This window comes from Apis dorsata, unplaced genomic scaffold (assembly GCF_000469605.1).
Source record: "Apis dorsata unplaced genomic scaffold, Apis dorsata 1.3 scaffold_1158, whole genome shotgun sequence".
Taxonomy (NCBI): Eukaryota; Metazoa; Arthropoda; class Insecta; order Hymenoptera; family Apidae; genus Apis; species Apis dorsata.
In genome coordinates this window covers 22,366-45,024 of record NW_006264255.1, presented here as the reverse complement: position 1 = coordinate 45,024, position 22,659 = coordinate 22,366, and the positions used below count along the sequence as shown (strand labels likewise).

Here is a 22,659-nt window from a genome sequence, read left to right as displayed (position 1 = left end):
CAGCATTTCTTACAATCATAATCGTTTCATAATTTCTAAAAAAAAAAAAAAAAAATCATTAATCTAATCCTCTAAAAATATATTTCACAAAAAGAAAAAAAGTATTTTCAATTTTTCTTACCAAAAATGAATTGAACTCACAGAAGATAATATCGATGATTCATATATATAACACCATAATCAATCGTATTTACATTTATTTACAAATCAATTAATGAAAAATATTGGTAATTTGTCTTTCTTTTTTAGGATATTATTATGCAATACTAAACCTCGAAAAACGATGAACGAATTTTTCACCACGATTTCGAAATTAAGATAAAAAAATCGGATCGGTGGAAAAGCAGGAAGCACGATTCTCGACCACACGCGATCCGACGTTTCTTAATGGACTGAGAGGGCCGATTCGATCACACCACACTACATACTTTCTATCTACATGGGAGTAGGAAGAAAGCTGTAAGAAGTGGGGTCTATTTGAACTTAAATGTAAAACTTAATTTTGGTGAAAGTTATCTTTTTTTGGATATAACTTTTTTTATATAATTTATAATTTAATGCTGCTGATATTACATAAAGATAATGTATGACTCTGAAAAGAGATTTGAAAAATAGCTGCCCAGGGTATATAATATTTTTTTGTTTGAAATTATTTATATAGATCTTACAATGAAAATTTTTGTTTCCCTACAGTATTCTTATTTAAATAATTTTATAATTTACAATGCAATGAATTTATTTTACATTATACAAAGAGAATTATAAAAGGGTTGTTAAAATTATTTTACATTACATTGAACAAACTGTTATAAAAGTATAGAAATATTTTTGCTTGCAATTAATTGTACAATTTTTAATATAATTTTCCAACATTGCAACGTTTTGTTTACTTAATTATAATTATATTCACCAATTTCTAGGAATTACAGGTTCTAAGACATTTTCTTTGAATAATTGATTTTGCTTTGTCACTTTGCGTCATTATTGTAATTATAAGAAGAAAAGGTCGTAGGTTATTAGACAAAAGGAAATCACGTCTCAAAAAATTTAAAAAACACTGGTGTAATGCAATGATGATCGACAATAGTTTCGCAAAAAGGGAAGACGATTGACGTTGATTTAGCTGAAGCTAATTTGCGACAATTTCCAATGGTAATCGAATGGAAAATAATGTAATTTCGTTTGAATTTGATGTTTTGAAAGAATGTATCGTAACAAAGTGAATTATTATTATCCAGTAAATTTAATAACTTTTGATATTTTTATTTAAAATTCTAACTAAATTTTAATTATGTTTTTTTTTTGTAGTTTTCTTGTCATCATTTAAGATGTTTATACATATTTATACATTTTTATATACAATTTTATTTTATTTATAAGATTTGACATTTTAAAAATTAAAACATCTTGAAGTACTCTTCAGATTAATAAATTTCATTATCAAGCAAATTTCATTACAATAAAATAAAAACTATAAACAATTATAAAGTGACAATAATACAATTAGACAATTAATACAATTACAATATTAATTTTATTTTTATTTCAAAAAAGTTAATCTGAATATATAATATTGTATTTGTTATTCAGAAACATGAAGCTGTGAGTCGAATTAAATGGTTGTATCTTTCTTTGTTAAGATAGATATTGTGAATCATAAGTTCAACTATTATACAGTATTTACTTACCACAAAGCAATAAAGATGAATATAATTATTACAAGTTATTGGATGGAAACATAATTAACTTTTTCTTACCATATCTTAATTATTTAATGAAAAGATTCCATATTTATAAAACAAAAATTATTTATTACATTTCTGTTAACAACAATTTTGCTTATATCCCATTTCTAAAATTTCTTAATATTCATTTAATCACTTTTAGAGAGTTGACTCTAAAGAACAAAATAAATACAAATATTGATGTGCAAAAATAATGATTGAAACTTATTTACAAGTTAAATTATAAGCGATTAAAGTTTGCGTTAGATAAAGCGAGACAGAGATAATGAGGTAGCGATATGACAAAGACAGAGCTATTCGTTTAACTAAATTTCAATTGGATATAACTCAATAAATAAATCTCAATTGATATTTTTGCGTTTCTTTTGGAAGAGAGCTGGAAGAATTGTATTTCCTTAAGTGTTTCATGAAGATATATATATTTACATTCTGTAAAAATGAAAACTTTCAAGAATCAAGGACAATTAAAGATCGTATAATATAAACAAGTACCATTAAGATCCATTTTTGCGTAAAGATTGCGTAATCTTCGAATTAAAGCATAAATATTTCGATCTTTGAGGAATAAAAGCTGTGACCGTGACATAAATTATACACCTGTCATCATAGATACGCTCTTGTTCTCTTGATTGTTATCATAATCTATTTCGTAATTGCCTACTTTTCTCATTATGTGTATATATTACAAAAATATTTTATGCGAAAATGCGAAACTAATTTTTTTAATGTACAAATTTTTCAAGAACATAAACACTTGTAACATTTTTTGTGATGTTAAATGATGGTAAAATGTATATTTAATATAAAATCATCCACAATAAATTACACAATACAAAACAAAAATATAAATGAACTGTATTCGAAGTATAATTTAATATTTCTTTTAATAGAATTTTTAAATAAAATTAATTTAAAAAAAAATCTCAAATAACAATAAAAATAAGAAACTTATGTTTCAATTAAAGTTATACTTAAAAAAAAATCAAAAATCATACTTTTGAAGCATAATAATTGTGTCACGAAAAGCTTATCTACTTACTGTGCATAATAATAGAAGCATAATTTGTACAAATTATGCTTCTATTAAAATAATAAAAAATTTTTAAACAAATGATGAAGATAAACAATGACAGAAAATTTTAAATCTTTTTATAAAATCTATGAAAAACTATTCTACAGATAAATGATTATTAAAACTTAATATTGGATGTCATAAAAATCATAAATTAAAATGTCTTATTCAATTTTCATTATCATCATTCTTCTAATTTCATGTAACTTTTATTAAATTTAAATCTAATTAAGAATTTATTTTCTAATCTTCTAATGTAAAAAAATTCTTAAATAAAATATACTTCAAGTATTAATTTCACTTCCTCGAAGAGATTTTCCATCAATAAAACAATCCTACTTCCATATCGCTTGATCAAATCGCACATATACACAAGCTTTCATTCAATTTTCAGGTTAGGTTTCCTTTTAAAGTAATATTGCATAATAAGGACACTTATACATCGTTGGCTGGGTAAACATTTAGCATAAATCTCAATGCATGTACCATGTCTAGATTAACTAAGAGGATCTTTTCGAAAAGGATTACGGGGCCAAACGGTCACGCGTGCAATCCGCTAACTAAGAATGTTGCAATTATATGTCGTCGCGTTTTCATTGAGTTCGTTAGGGAGATCGCGAATAGATTGTGTAGAGGGAGCTGCGAGTGTATTTAGTAAGAGTTTTGTAGCTGCTTTGCGACTCTCCCTTCGATTTTGCAATCAGTGACCACAGCTACTGTAAATACGATGCTCGCGCCTCTGCGGTGAATCCAATTAATATTAGTAATCGCATGGAGAATGTTGCAAAAGTACACAATTTGTATCATTTACTTATGTTAGTTAGTTTGTTTTTCTTCAATTCTAGTGTTATTTCTCAAGTTATTGATATCACAAATAATAGATTAATATAGAATATCGTAGAAAAAGCGATCTTAAAACGAATTTGTGTAACGCGTTATTGACGTATACGCATAATTGATAATATGAAATATTATTACAGGGTGTTTTAGAATAAACGATAACAAAACTTTGTTTCGCTATCATTTTTTCCCTTTCACGATTCATTTAAAGGACTGAGAATTATCAATATGTTATTAATATGTGATTAATTATATAGAATATTAATATAAAATGTTCCAGAAGAAGCAATCCCAAGATGTCCAATCTATCTTTTTTCATTCTTTTTTTTCTTTTTTATTATTTCTTTTTAATAATATATTTGAAGGATTAAGAATTGTCGAATTACTGAATATTAATATAGACTAAATAAAACGATAACTTTTATCTTTTTTTCTTTTATAATATATTTGGAGAGCTGAGAATCATATTGATACAAATCTAGAAAATAAAAATCTATTAGTTTAGATTATTTCAATAAATTGTTATATATTTAATTTTAGCAGTCTAAATTTTTATATAATTAAATATAAATTTTTAAAGGATTTATAAAAAGAAAATTAATATTCAAATCAAAAGATTGATCTTTGCCCACAGAAATTATATATGGGTGGTCATATAATAAAAATGATAATTTAGTATCTCCAATCGATTATAAAGTCGATTGTAAAGTCATCGTTTCGTAATATAACATACCTAAAATCAGCAAATCTAAAAATAAAATTCACGACATTGATCGAACACTTTTAATGAAAATTTTAAAAAGCGGAATTTAAAAAAAAAAGAAAAAGAATCGATTTAATTAAACTGAACAATTCAATAAATGAATAAAAATATATAAATTATATAAATTAAAACAAACAAATAAATTGCATATTTTGTGAAATGTGAAAATCTAACTGCAATTTTACAAAAGATATTCACGATGTGTAACTAAAATGTCAGAAAGTCACCGGATTGTAAAATTTATGAGACTTTAAGTCGTGACCGAAATTTTTTAGAGACTTTTCAGTTTCGATTCTAAAAGTATACATATATATGCAAAAACTACACTATTCTATTTATCGTACAATGCATATTAAGTGATATAATATTTGTCATGTAATAAATATAACAATCTTGCACAACATTTATTTTATAATATTGTAACTATAATAGAATGTAAAATTTATCTCTGTTAATTGTAATAACATGATATCGTATTACGTAATAAAATATATTGTAATATGACAAATGTTATATTATATACATATATATGTGATATTAAACATATATTGATATTCAACATTAAAACCAGAAACTAATTCAGATTCACCTTCAATTAAATCAAAAGGAGTTAGATTTAATCAATTAATATTCTAATAAATATCAATAAATATAATACAATAAAATTGAAAATTTAATTTTATTTTGATAATTTAAAAATTCATAAAATGAAAACGTTTCAATTAATATTATTAATCTAAATACTATAAAAAATAAATTAATTTCAAAAGAAGTTATTGTTGCTACTAAATTAGGTATTGAACCTATAATCGAATAATTAGAAATTCAACCAATAAATAATACAGGATACTGGACTTCTATTCCTAAAATTATAATATTATGAATATAAAATAATAAAATAATAAAATAATAAAATTATAATATTATAAATAAAATTCCATAATTTAATACATATATATGTATACAACAAACAGTTATATATATTTAACCAATATGTAAATATATTATTACATCATATAATAAATAAACGAATACACGCATGATTAATGAGTATAATTAATATTAACATATGAATACGTTGTGCAACATGCTAATTAATCAATTAATCAATAATACAAAGTACATAAAAATTTTTCATCGTTACGTTAGTTATTTCATATAGGACTATAAAAATTATAAATACTATAATAAGAAAATATCTTTATTGTGCACAACCATTGTGCACGGACACGACTATTTATGGGATAAAGTATTATCGGTGTGAAAGAGGAGACACGTGCCTGCTTTCTTCAATTGTTAAAATTAAAAATTCATTTCGTTTCATTCGACCGTTCAAACATCTTTCCTCGCTTATATTGAATTGAAAATTACAAAACAAAGGATTATTTACTTGCTGCCACGATCGATTGAAAGTTTAGTAGTATCGTTTACTCATTGTGATGGAATCTTTCATAAACGGGCAACCAAGATAAAATATTATCGATCGATTATTTACGTAATTTATATAAAAAAAAAAAATTGTTCGCAGAAAATAATAAACGATTATTAAATAAAAAAAAAAAGATTCGTGGAACAATGGCGATAATTAAGATCAAAACAACTCTGTTTCGTCAAGCGACAATTAACAGAGTCTCGTCTAATTTGTTTATCGGAATTTTTCAATCGTTATAATTATTATATTATATTATAATTATTATCCATTCGTTTTTCTTTCGAGACGATTGTTATATCGTATTTGTAATACCATAATCGTAACGAGAAAAAACGCACGAGAAAAAATTAAATTATAATAACGAATTAACGACAAACGATCGTGAATTTGAACTTTTGCTCGTAATATAATATATCAAAGGAAAAGACAGGGAAATAACAAGAGCAAGGATGTCCTCGATGTCTGGCGCGCAATATTCGAAGCACATGTCAACAAATTTTCGAGTTGCATCTCGAGGGGTGGGGGGATTTGCAATCGAGTCGTAAATATGATCGTAATCTTTGTGAAATCTGGTGTCCAGTTTTTAAATTATATACACATTGCATGCATCGAATAGAGATTGAACGTTATAGATTGTTTGAATAATCATTCGATAACAATTATTTTTATTCGAGTTAAATAACAATGAATTGAATAAAATTTGAGATTGCATATATGTTTTTTAAATAAAATTTAATAATTTATAATTTATCCGCCAAAATTGTAAAAATTTAATTTTTTTAATTTTTTAAAAAGAGCAAGAGCAGGATAAAAGAAGAAGAAGATATGTAATTACGCATATAAATACAATATAATTTTTTACATAAGCTTAATTATCGTAAATATCATTTAAAATAAATCTCTACTAGTTGAGAACAAACTGTATACAACTTCACTATATATTTTTAAACAGGTTCGATAAACAACTTTTGGTTAAGTAATCAACTCGTTTATATAGTAAGTTCAAGTTACAGTGTCGTGCGAGTAATGGTCGACAAACCGACCGTTCTAAAGGAGGAAAAAAAAATAAAATCTACACTACAACGTAACTAAGAAATTCATATCACGAATAATAATTTGAATATCTTCCTGTATATCTTCTTGTATGGGAAAAATAAGAAAATTTTTTAAAGAAATATATCAAAAAAAAAAAAAAACAAATCCCTTTCTGACTTCTTTATTCATAGATTACACAACAGTGGTTCTCAACCTGTAAAGGAAATATTTTTTAAGAGTGTCGTTTTTACAATCATTAATAACAACATTTCTGTGAGGATGATTCGAGCGACGATGACGAGCACATTCGAGATTTATTTTCTTTATTTCGTTTAAATTAAGTTAACTTTACACTTGCAATGAAAATATTTTGAAAGAAGTGCCGTTTTCAAATTTAATTATTAACGTTATTCAACAATTGCTGTTGAAAATTATTTGAGTAGTAATAAAAGAATTTTACTTGAATAACTGCAATCCAAGAAAGGATTGTAAAAAATCATTGGTAGACACGTTTATGATTTGTGGTAGGTCACGAAAACTTGCTTCTGTCAACTTATGATCGACTGGTCTCATCGGATCTCCTTATAAATGTATATATTCTAATGCGGACGTGAGTGGTTTTTTAAAAATCGTCTAAAACGTTTTATTATACTTTACTGTGAAAAAAAAACTGGTTTTTATTTATTCCATGAATTTTAATATCAAATCAAATTTTTCTCATATTTTTTCATACGTGTTACATTTCAACAATTCATTTTATTCCATAAATAACTCCACTTCGAATAAATTCATTTTTCCATTCCAAGCAATATTTCTTTATTTTTTAAAATTAATTAATTAAAAAATGGAGTTTTTAACGAACACTTGTACTCGAATCAGCTCGTAATTTTACAACATTTCGTTCGATAACGTGTTTACATTTAAGATAAATCTTATTCAAAAAAAAAAAGATTCCACTTTTCATGTCGAATTCTGTTTTAAAATATTTTAAACACCACTTTGTAAGGAATTTATTAAATTTCGAAATTTTCAACGCTTCTTTTTTATTCAAAATCTCTCGAAATTATATTAAATTCTCTTCGTTAATTCGAAATTTGCAAGATAAGAATTATGCAAAAAAACATAATAATAATAAAATAATAAAAAAATTAAAAAAATTACATTTAAATAAAATAATACGTAAGAATAATAGTATTATAATATTGTTAACAATCACAGTGTGAAATATTACGACCGATACGAACGGCGGCATAGAAAGTAATAATCAATCGTCATTAATACCCGAATTTATTTTGATTTTACGGAGTCGCTTTCCAAACACGGAGCGAAACGGTCGTGTTTCCATTTGCTCCGCGAACGAATATTATATCGTTTAATTAATCGATGAATTATCGTGCAAAATAATTGTAAATAAATTAAATGACCAATATAAATAAAATTTGTAAATAAAAAAAAAGTTAGAATAACAAAATAATAAATCGTTACAAAAATATTACAAATGAAATATTATTCGATTTTTTAATTCTAATATTATTAGATTTCGAAATTTTTAAGGTTTTTTTTTTTTTCTTTTTTTACTCGAAATTGTTCTAATGTCTAATTTCGTTTGAAATTGAAATTTGTAACATAAGAATTATGTAAAAGAAAAAAAATTTTTGATATTACCTTGCAACTTTGATACGAATCGAAGCTCGAGTCTCTTTTAATAATATCTGGTGACTTCGATGCGCGTACATGCAAATCGTTTTAACTAAATTGAAACGTTTCACAATATATTTATACCAATCAGAATATTTTCAATATAAAATTTTTAATTAATAAGTAATGAAGAAACGAGAAACGGTGATAAATTATTTTATTCGTGGAAAAACAAAAAAGATAACGTAGAATAGTTCGATCTTGATGTTATATTAATTCGATTTCATGTTATATTAATTTTTCTTATTTTTTGTTTTTCGTTTAAATTGAAATTTAAAAACGAATATTTGCATATTTTAAATATTTGATGTTTATTGTTGGTATTAAAATTTTGATTTGATACATGATTACAAATTTTCTTTCAGTAAAATATTTTTTATTAATTAATTAATTATTGAATGATCATTGATTAACTACTTTGCTATTAACAATAATTAATTGACCATCCATTTTCAAAATAGTTTTAATCTTCTTAAAGACACATTTTTTTCCCCTATGATTGCTTAACCACCACAGTTTTTTTTCTATTATTATCGTGATACTTCCTATGACATCATAAAAAAGAAGAAAAAATCTTCTTTCTTCGAAGAATGACAATCAATTATTAATTCAATTGGCAAAGACAAATTTTAGAGAAAAGAATAAAAAAAAAAAAGAAAAAATACTGAAATATAATATATATATATATAATATTATAAAATTATTGATTAAAAATTAAACAAATAAATCCAAAGTACAGGATGAGATGAGATGAGATAAGAGGTATTACATTACGAATGTCGAGATGAATCACGGTCAATGAATAAAAAAAAAATTTATGGTGGACGTTAAAAAATTCGGTGAAAAAATTTGATTGAATTGCAATATTGTTGATAAAACTAGATTCGAAGCTTGCCACGTAGTTAATATTGAATTACGTGAGAGATTTTTAAAGTGAAAGGAGAAAAATAATGGGATTTGTCGAAAATGGATAAAGATGAAAAGATGATGAAAGACGATATTCTCTGGGACAAGTTAAAACGAAGAAGAAGAAAGTTTGATCCACGAAGGTTAAATTCCAGCCTTGCAAATCTGCTTGTTTTGTATAACAAGATAAAAGTATAATTTTTTTTTTTAACAAATAACAATCTTTCTAAATTCGATAAAATTAAGTAACGATAGTATTAAATCGATTAATTAGATCACATTAAAATGTCAAAAATTCACAATTTGGAAATCATAATATTTTATAAAATTCTATTAATGAAAGCTATAATTTTTCATATATTCTATAATAATTCAAAAATTGAAAACGCGAAATGAAATGAAATATTTATCTTTTTATAAATGTTCAAAGGAATTTATAACAATTATATCCCTTAAATCATCATAATTAACAAGTTACAACTTCTTTATTATATACTCACTCAAAGAGTCAAAAGTTGAATGACACCAAAAATTTTAGGCTTTATAATACATGAATACTAGAATTACGAGAGAAAAAGATTTCTCATCCGTTTAAATCAAAAATCGAATGTTTCTCGAAAATTTCGAATTAAGGAAGAATCAATTTGACGTAAAAAAAAAAAAAAAAAAAAATTAATAGACATAAAGCGTGCAATGAAATTCTTCCAAACGCATAAAACCACCATGTGGTTTCTATGGCATTCAATGACTAAACAAGAAAGTTTAAAACTAGGAACAGGTTTCTTGATGGGCAAAGTTCACCTCAACCTGTGCACGAATGAATTTCATCTTCTGCTTCATCTGTGTCCGTGACACGTTTAAACGAGATTACGTAACATAACCTAATCTTCTCTCCTCCGGTTCGACCAGTCCCTCCGAATCCCGTTGTCACGGATTTTAATTGCAAATCATCCGTTTCAACGAATGATGACCATTGAAAACAGGTATTGTGATGCTGTTACATTTATTCCCTCGATCGATTTTTCCACGTTTTTTGGATTACGGCGCGATCGCGATAGGTTATGTCAATCGTTTGACGTAACCGATCGTATATTAGGGTTTTTTGTTATTTCACTAGGATTAATCTCTTTTTTACCAATGTATGGTAAAATTGCTGCAAACGTGGTATGATTAAATATTTTGGCAAAGGATCTGTATGGTTTTCAAAAATGATAAAAAATACAATTTTTTTAATTTTTTTTAATAGATATTAAATTGAAGTTTTTATAAAATTTTCAAATCTTACTTAAAAGTTAAACTTTATATCTATCTCAGTATTTTCTTTCGTAAATTTTGGCTTAATTTAATAACGATAAAGTTTTAAAGTTTTTTTAAGATTCATCAATATAATTATAATTGATATATAATTAATTCGATTAATTTTCATAATATAAATAAATTGCTAAAAATTATAATTTAATTCCTCGTTTGTAAATAAAATCAGAAAAATAAAAAAATGATACTTGTAAGATGTCTTACATAAACTGACCTTAATCTACTTGCACCAGAAACAAGAGAAAGCAATAATCTAACTTGTTTTCATTTCAATGATTGATTCTCATATTCGAAAGAATTTATAAAAAAAAAAAAAATATTACATTTTATATTATAATTTGAATATATTTTCATAAAAAAAGAAAATGGTAAAAACCAGCTTGTAACAAATGCACAAAAAGTAAAGAAATTGGAAATAACAATATATGGAGGACAATTATATTAATTAAAAATTAATAAGTAACCTATTGACATAATACACGATCACTGAACAAAACAAATAATCGTTCATAATAATAGATTATAAAAAAATCATTATTAAATCATAATTCTCGACATTAGAAAAACCCAATAATTAACATTTAAATAATATCCTAAACAATATGAATATATCTATAAAAATTACTCTTTTTGCTCGATGAATACGAATAATTGTGATGACGTATTTCCATCTAATGTTATTAAAACAAACTGTCGAAAAAATTGCTCCACAAAAAAATGTTGCAACATCCTCTCTCACCTCACAGATTTTTCCTCTGAACATAATCAAGATAATATTTCACGTGAAAATTACACGTATCATAAAGAAAAAAAGAAAAAAAAATACAAGACACGAACGTGTTATTTAATAAAAAAAATTTTCAAAATTAACTAGAGCATCAATTACCCTCCTGTTTTCTCCTGTTTAAAAGATGAAATCTTTTTAAAAAAAAATTCCGAGAAGAAAAGTAATCATCGAATTGTTGCAACACCACCATGTGTATAACGCTTATTTAATTGATCATCCTTTCAAAATGAAAAAAAAAAAAAAAAAACAACGAACGATAATAAAAAAATTCCCAATAAAAATCCATCTTCATCTTCTACTTCCTGAGAACGCAACAATCGGACCTCCCCCCTCCCCAATCAACGAACGACCTTGGCCGAAGGGTGCACACGTACGAGAGTTATGCTTATTTCCCTTTCTCCATCTCGAGGCCTCTGGTGGTAGGAAAAGAGACCTTGACTCATAGCACGAGATTTTCAGGCGATCACCTAAGGCCCACACACCCCCACCCCGCCGACCGGACCCCACTTGCTTAACCAATACTTAAACCGCTACTTCGCTCGGCCGCCGACTATTCACGCAGCATCGACCGTTGGACCCACATTTGATACACATATATATATATATATATATTTATATATACATATACACACATATAAATATATATATATATACGTGTGAACGCGTGCACACGTTTGTATTCCATATTTATACAGACGCGCGTTCGCGCGCGTGTCTTTAACCCCTTTCGCGCGTAAAAATAAATAAATAACAAGTGTACATATAAATCGTGAATTGTGGGTACGAGTGTTGATAGCGATTGATTTTTTTTTTTTTTTTTTTTTGCGAAGGGAGGAAGATTGTGAGGATGGTGAGTCGAAGAGGAAGAAGTGAATGTTTGTAGTATATGTGTAAAAAGGGAAGAAGATCCTGTTGAAGAAGAATTTTTTAGAATTTGACAATTCCAATATTTGAGGGGGGGGAAAGAATTGGAAGGTTGGGAAGTTAAATATCGAGGAAGAAGGAAGATTGTGATTTGTGTCTCTAGAGAGGAGATTGTGAAAAGAGAATCTATATTGAGAGGAAAGTGAGATTATCGAGGATCGATTGAAATCCGTTGGGAGAGAAGGAAAAAGAGGGAAGGGGAAAGATTGTGAACAAAGGATTCACTTAGAAGAGGGAAAATTTGTGAAAATTTGTGTGAATAGAGAGAAAGAAAAATTGTGAACAAGGAATCTATTAAGAAAAAATAATAGAAACAATCCAGAGAAAATCCATTTGTGAACTAGTGTAGAGAATCCATTAAAAAAGAGAAGATATTGAAGAAAAAATAAATAAAATAATTTCTAAAGAAAAGAAAAAAAATTGTGAACAAGAGATAACAGTGTACAGATAAAGTGCAAAGTTGGAAGAGCTTTATTCATTTGAATTTCTAAACGATTCAAGACATTGATCGATAAAAAGGAATAGGGTTTAATTTTTGGATCTGTCAAGAGGAAATTAGAAATTGAAATAATATTGAGGCTGAATAATATACGCGAAGGTGGAAAGGATTGCTGATATTTTCCTCGAGAAGAACGACGTCGTTTTCGTTGGTGAACAGGTAAGCCGTAAGCATCATTATTCCTTTGACGCGTGTCAAATTGCATTGGTTGCGCTATATGAATGAACAAATATGGGCAAATTGGTGAAAAAAAATTCTCATTATGGAAATAGGATTAGAGAAAATCAAATTTCTCGAACTCGACCTAAATTCGTTGAAGATCGAATGAAAACTGGTATTATATATGGTGGCATGTGCGATTAATTTGATCTTATGACCTGATAAATGTTATGTTCGTTGATTTGTAAAGACAGATTCGAGGAACAGGTTCCGTTATACTTTCCCATAGGATCGAGATAAAAATAATTATCTCGAATGAATAATTAAAATTCAAATAAGGTATATAAAAATTAAAATATTTTAATTTCTAGTAATATTATATCTAATATAAACAATAGTATTTATTATTTAAATTCAAATGCAATAAATAAATCGATCGTTTTTATTTTATATATCGTTAATTAAATATATCTTCCGTTTCTTTTTATTATTATTATTTTTTTATTCCACAATGAAATACTCGTTGAATAATGTCCACTATTTGATAATATAACATAATTACATATTATATGATATAATATTACAAGTATTATTCTGAAATTTTTATTATTTTTAAGAATTTTGTTAAAATATTCTAAATAATATATAATAATATTTTAAATACTATTCATTTATATAATTATTATTTTCAAAAAAAATTCATTTGCAGTATTTTATATTACTTAAAAAAAAAATAGATAAAAATATTTATTTACAATTAATCCTTTAAAACAAATTATTTTCTCTATTTCAATATATATTTCACATATATATAATTGGTATACGATGTATTCTGCCTCACTTAAACATGTATTACAATAATCGAATGATTAATTAGCACGTAAAAGTAATAATTGAGACACGAAAAGTGGATTCTGTGGCACGTGAAAGAGAATCAATCGCAAGCACGATCGTGTTCATTATGCATGACTAAAGATATATCGAATATAGAGGATCGAGGATAATAAAATTAAATCAACCTAATAAATATGAATAATGTATAATATATAAATATAATATATATAATAATATAATAATATAATAATAAATATAATATAATATATAAATATAAATATATAGAATAATAAATAAGAATGTTGAAATAGTGAAATGGCGAAAAGAATTGCAAGACGGCGTATAATTACAGTATAATTAGAAACATATTTATAAATATTTGTTTCTAACGATAGAGACAATCGGAAATATTCGGCTGTCTTCGGCAACAGTCGTCGTTGATTGTCAATCGTCGATCAGTAAAAATTGAATTAACGCAACGTGCAGTCCAACTAATGATATTTTGTGAAATATTAATTAGTTTAACTTTATTTAGTTTAAACAACGTCTTTTATGGGATCAAAAAGATAAAAATCATTGTATTTACAGATATATATTGGATTTAACATGGGAAGTTACAATAAAAACGTGGAAAGTTAACCTTAATGAACATAGTGATACTCTTATCCTAATTGAAGTGAAGTTTTCAAATAATCAAATTCAAATTTTTTGATTTCAAATAATTTAATTAATTTAAAAAAGGATCTGCAAATATTGTCAATTGTTATTAAATTATCGAAACAATTCAATGAAATTAATTATCTGGATACAATGTTTCGAGTAATTGTATCTCAATCTGTGTAACTTGATTGTGTATTTTGAATTAAGAAAAATATGACGAACGAAAATTTCACGAACTCATTGTTTACATGCAAACATCTTGCGCTTATCATTCAGATCGAACGTTTCGAGAGAGTTGCAGAATAGAGTTTTACACTTTCGAGGGTAGCCATTCGTGAAATTTTTATTGTGAAACATTGTGAAACGAGTAAAGCCGGTTGTTTGGACAAAAATAATTAGTCGACGATACTCGATCAAACGTGCAGTTTATGGAACGATTTCACGTTACGTCTGATCAGTTAGGGGTGTGTTCTACTTGAGAAAGTAGAAAAGAAGTATTAGTGACATTACTCCGACGTATTTCTCACTTTTTTACTTTCCTTACAATATCGTATCCATTATTATTATTCTTCTTTGCTTTTTTTCTTAATTTTAACTCTTCAGTCATGATTTTTTCAAAACAATAAACTAAATAAATATTTAAGTGTATCCAATCAAAAATTTCACGTATATTTAAAAATATATATACATTTATATATGTTACTAATATTATTATAACATAACTATAACTTAATTTTTCTTATAATAAAATATTATAATATTACAATAGTATAATTACTGATCTTTGTATCACAATTTAAAATTTTTATCAATATATAACATTGCATTATTATCTTTTTGTAAAAATTTTTTTAAAATTTATAACAAAAAATCTGTATAGTATATTAGATCGTCTACAAAAATTTCTCAATTTCGAATTTTTATAATTCAACGGAAAATTTTTAATTGGAAATTTTTTTTCTTTTTAATCATTAGCATTGACACGATTACAGAAAAATAACCAAAAATTTTCACAAATCTCAAAGAAAAAAAAAAATAAATAAAAAATAAAAAAGATCCTCAAGTTGACCAAAACTGTCTAAAAGTCTCATTTACTCTTCCTCTAAAGAAAGATCTTTTTTTTTTTTTTTTGCTTCCTCACAAAAACATTCTCTCGTTCGAAAACGGTGAAAAGTCCGTTCCAAGATTGGTAAAAGTGTCACCGCTTTGCTGGTCATTCCATCAACGCACGACGCGTAATTATTCGTAAACCAATTTCTCCTCCAATTACACCTGTGGCAAGTGATAAGCAGTTGTAAGTTTCGAGGCAAGTTTCGTGGATAAGATTCTGTTCTGACGGAATAAAAGAGGTCAGGCATTCTTTTTCACCGACATTCCTTTCGAATCGTCTAAAATCAGGATGCGCCGTGGCACACTTTTGCTCGAATACAAGAATTTCTTGGTATTTTTTTTTTTTTTTTCTTTTTTTTTTCACGGAAATTCGTTTGTCCGTAATTATCGAGCGAGATCAATTGTGGATCGCGAGAAAACGAAAAGAAAGAAGAGTATCTAGAATCTCCTCCTCCTGTGTTTGCGCATTGTGCACATACAGGTGGATTTCATCTCTTTGCGCTTGGAATTCCATCCACGAATATCGCAGCACGATTTATGAACATGTTTACGAAATTCTTCTTTTCCTCTCCTCTTCTTTTCTGATAATTGTTCCATCATGCGTATTTTTGATGAGAGGAAATAGTTACGTGTCATCTTCTCACTGGATTATCGTTTAAGTTGATTCTTAACTAGAATTGCGAGGGATTCGCAAAGAAGTTAATTCTTAGAGTTCAAAAAAGTAGTTTTACAAATACATGATAACGACATGAAGTCGTTAGATTCGTTCTAAAAATTTGCATGATATAATTGATACTTGTGTAATAATATTATGTTAATTGTTAATCAGATCACGAAATAGGAGCAAGAGAATTTCGTAAAATATTATTCCGATGCATGGAGTTTCTCTCGTTTGTCGGTCCTAGTGACTTTTCGCCCCCGTTTTGAATTTCCCGCGTGTAAATTTCTCCAGAACGAGTAAAAATCCAGGAATTTAATTGCTAATTCTGACGAATGTGAAACTTTGAAAAATTGATGAGTTATAAATTAAATTAATTATAATGAGATTAATTACCGGTTTTTTGCATATATTATATAAATAAACATGATACGCATCGCTGATGCGAATCGAATTAATTTTCATAAAGAGGGATCCTACTTTTCCTTATAAGCAAACTTGTACGATTGATGAACTTGTGATTAACTGTCACACTTTCTGTTTACTTAATTGTTGCTTTGAATTGCGAAATTAATCCACCAATTTATTAAATTTCGGTTCGTATGCATATCTTTGTCTAAAAAAAGTCTTAATTTAAGATTTTTTTCATAAGAAATATTTGTATTTTATTTCAGATTATCACTGAACATTATACACTCAACACTATAAACTATAACATCTTGTATTTAATTCAATAAAAATAAATTTTCTGGTATTGATTTATTTTGTGATATCTAGTTGTAATAAATCCATATTCTCACTTTCAATATTTTTCTTTCTCGTTTATCGCAAAAATTTAAAGACAAAATTCTCAAAACGCTTATTCCTTAAACAAGATTTTAAAATTTATTCACGTGTGCATTTTTACGAAAAATGAATTTAAAATATTTTATTTGTCATTTTCATTTCGAATTTCATCATTATTCTAATTTCAAGACATATTCTTATTATATTTTAGAAAAATATATATAATTTATTTTAAAAAAGGAAAAAAAAATTGCTTAAAAATTAATAAATAAATACATTCCGTATTAGTAGTTAATGGTCAACGTGGCGCTAGTGTCGCGTCGTTGTCGCGTCTTCGTATTATTAATCCACTGCTATACGTATGTAATAAAAATTGATGTTTCTCTGTAATTTTACAAATTATTTGTAATATAAAATTTTCCAGTTAGTCTATAATTGTTTAAATTTCATCATAAGTTCTAAGAAACAATTCCTTTTTTTTTTTAACAAGCTAATTGCACCTCGTTTTCCACGAAAAAGTAAAAACCGTATCAAGCACTCGCCTGGTAACAGTTCCATTTGACAAGTGATACAGACACAAGAAGTTCAGAACAATCCTGATGTACAATTATCGCGTAATTTATCGTATGATTTGACGAAATACTTTTATCCTTCGTTGTTGCAGTTAAACAAGTTCTAAATCTTTTGCTATCGTACAAAATTTTTTGCTATCAAGAGTTTATCTTTACTTTGTCGTGTATTTATCGAATCAAATAATTAAAAAAAAAATATTTTCATTGTATTTATCATATTCGAATATATCGTTTCGTGTTTATTTCACTAAGAATTTGATGTTTTGAATGGTGACTTAATGCTATAAATAATTTGAAATAAAAAATTTAAGGCAATTTGATTTCTGATTTTTTTTTTTTGCGAATTTTATTCGTAAAAACTAGATTTTTGTTCCTAGAATATAAAAAATTTTTTTCTTTTTATCCAATCTGCATGGCCAATCGCTCGATATCACGAATATTCAAAGATTATGCAATCCATTAAACGAAATATTTGGTACAAGGCCGCTGGACCATTTTTAAAACTTACTCTTTCCACTCGAGAAGGTAACGAGTTTCTTCGAAACGTATAAAACAAACTGGATTCTCCGGTTCTTTGCTTGATTTGTTATTCTCAATTAAAAAAATATTATATAAATATATATATATATATATCATATTGAATATGATATTTTCGTTTAATTTTTAAACAACAATTCAGAATGAATCGATATTTTTGTATTAGAAAAAAACAATAAATAGTTATTGTTTCGAATAATTCTTTTCTTATTTGCAAATTAATTATAAGTAAACGAGATTTTAGAAAGTTGAATGAAGATTTTAAAAAGAAAGTTGAATGAAATATTTTTTGTATATCTATATTTTTGATAAATCAAATCAATGAAGAAAAATATATTGTAAATATAAAAGTGTACTTAAAAATTTTAATAATTAATCTGTTTTGGGATAAAAGAATTTGACTTCATAATTTATATAAAGCCACGAATTTGTAAATTATCATCCTTAACTATAACCAAATCAATTAATGTAAATTTGATAAATTTAAATCAATTCCAATAAATACCCTGTCACAAGACGTATAACAATTTCTATGATTAACTGCAGATGGAACTCTTCCAAATTAATTGTCATTGAAAATACAAAATTTTTGCACGTAATTTTGCATTATAACAAGAATCAATTTACAAAAAAATTCTCTTTCCTTCCTCAGATTTATTATTATTATGCGTGAAAAGATCTTTTGCCACTTAAATTTAAATTTAAAAACGCGTAAAAGACAACGTTTCCTAAAAAAAAAAAAAAAAAAAAAAAGAGATTCTCGAAAGTTTAAAGATTCCTCTCTGATCATATTTCATTCAATATGTATACCGTCTTTTCACCCGTTTCGCGAAACTTTCGAAAAAAAAAAAATTTCTCGATACGTACGATTTCTTAGAACGTGTCATAAGAAATCTATGAAGGCCAGGGGAGGGGGGAGGACAAGCAAATTTCTTCAATCGAACGTGAAACCTTTCACGTTCGTTATAAAAACGAGATAACAAAAGTGGAATGTGTTCTAGTGTTTGCCATTTTGAACTTTGAATATTAACGATACAACGAGTAGCGTGTATAAAGGAGCAAATATATTTCCAATAATTAACTGTCTTAACAAGAACACGAAGAAACTGCAATTTTTTGAAACCTAAAACAACGTTTACGATGTTTCCAATTGCCATGAAAATAAAAGATCCATGACAATGAACTTGTGGAGAAAATACACGCAAAAAAGAAGCTATTATTCGAGAAGCTACTACTTTCTTCTGTTAAAATCCATCATGATAAATGGAATAAATAAATAAATAAATAAATAAATAAATAAATATATATGTATGTGTTCGTGAGACATTTTTAAAGATATTATAATTTCATAGATTGAAACAGATATAAAAGTTGGTGTACAAAAATGGTTAAGGTTTATTTGTCAAATTATGACCAAACTGAAGTTTGCGTTGAATAGCTTTGTCTTTGTTTAACTTTGTCCAACTTCAATCGATAAAGAAACCGCTTGACATTTTTGCATATCAATTTTTGTGCTTGTTTTTTTGATTTTATTTCTAAATGTTTCACACATGTATCGACAAAATATATTTAAATTTCTATATATATAAGGAATTATTATAAACTTGAATGTTTTAAAAAAAATACAAATATTTAATTATATTTATAATAAATTTATATAAATATATATATATTATGTCATGAAAAGTTGATGTGTAAATAATTAATTATATAATATAAAATCGTGTAAAATTTAATTTTAATAATTTAATAGATGATTAGATTTAATTTCTATTATGTAAGAAGGTAATAAATGATCAATTTATCACTTATTTCATACATTTTGACAATTTATTATTTAACTACTAACTGTTACAACGAATTGATTTAACTATCTTATGAAAGATGATATATAGAATGTAAACAGTGGAATTAGTTATGAAGATGTTCATTCAGTGTTGTAATTGCACGATCAGTCACGATCGATCGCAAAACTGATCAAATGATCAGTGTTTCTCAAATCCTTTTTGAGCATTTTGCAAACATTTTGTTAAAAATTTTATTCAACGTATACATACACATTTATATATTATATATTCAACAAATGGTTAATCGAGAAACGGGCAATTCATTGGATAATGGATGCATCGAAAAATATGATAAATGATGGTAAAATTCATTTTGATTTACGAAATACACGATTTCAAGGGATTTCGAATCATGAAATTTTTCCAAGAAAAGGAAATAATAATAAATGATAATATTCGCGATGAAAACATTTTAAAGCGAAACCGCAACAACAAGATTGGGAAACACTGTTGCAAATGAAAACCAAGGATAATTCGCGATAAATACAAATGACAGTTTAATGCAATCGTCCGTTTCTTTCCAGAAGACGTAAAAAGGTGATTAATGACGCGGAGTAATGCGATCTCGTATTTTCGACTCGCTCGAAATAGATCGAATTCCAAAACAAACTGGCGCTCTTCAAACGCTCTTGAACGCTTATCTCTATTTACTATACACGCGTGTTTTTCATCGGTCGATAGCATTAACATTCCAACTCCGCCTGAAGAATCGTTCTCTCACCTTCCCTTCCTGATTCATTCTCAGTCAAGGTAAACACTGTTTGTTTCGTTTTAACAAAGTATGGACGCGTATAATCGTCTCCTTTATTCCTTGGTTAGTTATCCGATGAATGGATGGCTTCAATAAAGATGGATTATCGTTCACTTGGATCGAAACGATTTCTTAAATTATGCACAAATGATGCATCGAATCGACGAGGTTGGCATAGATTCGAAATAATTTATATATACATATTTGCATTTTCATTTCTTTTTATCGTAAAAAAAACATCATATTGAATTGTTGCTTAAATTAAAATACACATATTTTTTTTTTTACAACACGAATATTCAATTGATTCTTAGATATACACAAATAATTGGCAGATTATCGTCCCTCGATCATACATTTCGTACGAACGAAAGATATGATGCAAAACTTGATCAGGTAGCTAATAATCGAGGTCATCGTGATACCTGCGAGACGAAAGTGAGAAGAGGAGAATCGGTGTCGTTTGTCAGGAATGATTGAACGATAAGTATGAGTTAAGTTTCTCTCGTTTCTCATGTGCGTATGTGCACTCGAGGAACAAGTACCCTTGAAACTTCGATATCACTTCTTCGAGATCTACTATCTTGGAAATAGAAGTTGAAGAGCGAATTTAAGAATTATACCACGTCTCGATCCACGAGAGTAAATTTTCTGAAATAATTTTCGTAAGAATATTCGAACAAAATTTTTTTTTTAGAAACGAAAGAAAATTGTTGTTATTTAAAAATTTCTCTAATTCGTAATAATAAATTTGTGTGGCTTTTTGCGCTATAATAGCGAATATCTATTGACATCTTATATTAATAAGTTTCCGTGTTTCTCTTCTGCGCGCAACAAACGATCTTTCTAACTGCGCATGCGCATTTATGCTTCTCTCAGTTTTTCTCTCGTTTCTTCGACGATCCTAACCTCATCGTTCAATCTTGGCTCGTGAAATTCACTCGTATAAATATATATAGATATATATATTAATATGGCCGCGTTTTTCGTCAAATTTCTATCCGGCTGTTCGAAAATTATCGTCGATCGACCAATCAGTGGCTTCGCTCCACCGCCATTTTATTTTTCGGCCTCGCTTTTTAGTTAAAAGAACACTTAATTCCGTGTTCTTGCTTCTTTGGAGAAAATCAATGGATCGTTTATTTTCACTCGTTTTTAAAAAATTTCTTTCGATATTCCAAACTCTCGTTTATACTTGAAATATATCGTATAAGACAGTTCTCATCTTTCTGATACATCGATAATTCTTCCTTCTACCGTATGCCACGAAGAGAAATATTTCGAGCATATTCGATACAAGGACAACAAAATACAAAATACAAGAATTGTCAAACAATCGAAATTGACAAAGACATAGCGTCTACTCTTTCATTAAATTAAATTAAATTAATTTCCACCTTTCCAAAAATTCTCTTTATTACCTATACCAGAAATTTTTTCTAACCATGTACCGTACTCTGTGCGCGCCAATTTCCCCAGAAACTCGGAAGAAAGATGAGGAGAAAGAGAAAAGTAAAAAAAAAAGAATTCAAAGATGGCGGAAGGAAGAGGAACGGAACCGGCTACATGAGCTCGTCGACAACGTATGAGATACGAGACGAGGTAAAGGTCGATCGGCGTTTAACCGGATCGACGACCCACTTACCCACTAAACTCTAAGCAAGCGAGTTTTAGACACGTTCCCGATGGGCATCATCCTCGTCATTCAGCCGTCATCATCGGCCACCGGT

At 27.1% G+C, this 22,659-nt stretch overlaps 2 protein-coding genes across 6 annotated transcripts in view; one reads left to right on the top strand and one right to left on the bottom strand.

Annotated features, from left to right (window-relative positions):
• Positions 1 to 22,659, bottom strand: part of LOC102678601 (elongation of very long chain fatty acids protein AAEL008004-like) — a 56,726-nt gene that overhangs the window by 17,032 nt on the left and 17,035 nt on the right. Inside the window, exon 1 of one of the 4 annotated variants that reach the window (XM_031514729.1) lies at positions 3,157 to 3,517. The exons of 2 other annotated variants lie outside the window; for them this stretch is intronic. In XM_031514729.1, coding sequence (XP_031370589.1) covers positions 3,157 to 3,184 — 28 coding nt within the window. In that variant the 5' untranslated portion in view covers positions 3,185 to 3,517. Of the gene's footprint in view, positions 1 to 121; positions 420 to 3,156; positions 3,518 to 22,659 lie in introns of those variants that run through there. One more of the 4 variants, XM_006624826.2, reaches the window with a different exon arrangement.
• LOC102679082 (elongation of very long chain fatty acids protein AAEL008004-like) overlaps positions 12,882 to 22,659 on the top strand; it is a 27,656-nt gene continuing 17,878 nt past the window's right edge. The window contains exons 1-2 of one of the 2 annotated variants that reach the window (XM_031514731.1): positions 12,882 to 12,901; positions 12,935 to 13,174. The gene's annotated coding sequence lies outside the window, so the exon portion shown is untranslated. Of the gene's footprint in view, positions 12,902 to 12,934; positions 13,175 to 22,659 lie in introns of those variants that run through there. The other variant, XM_006624829.2, reaches the window with a different exon arrangement.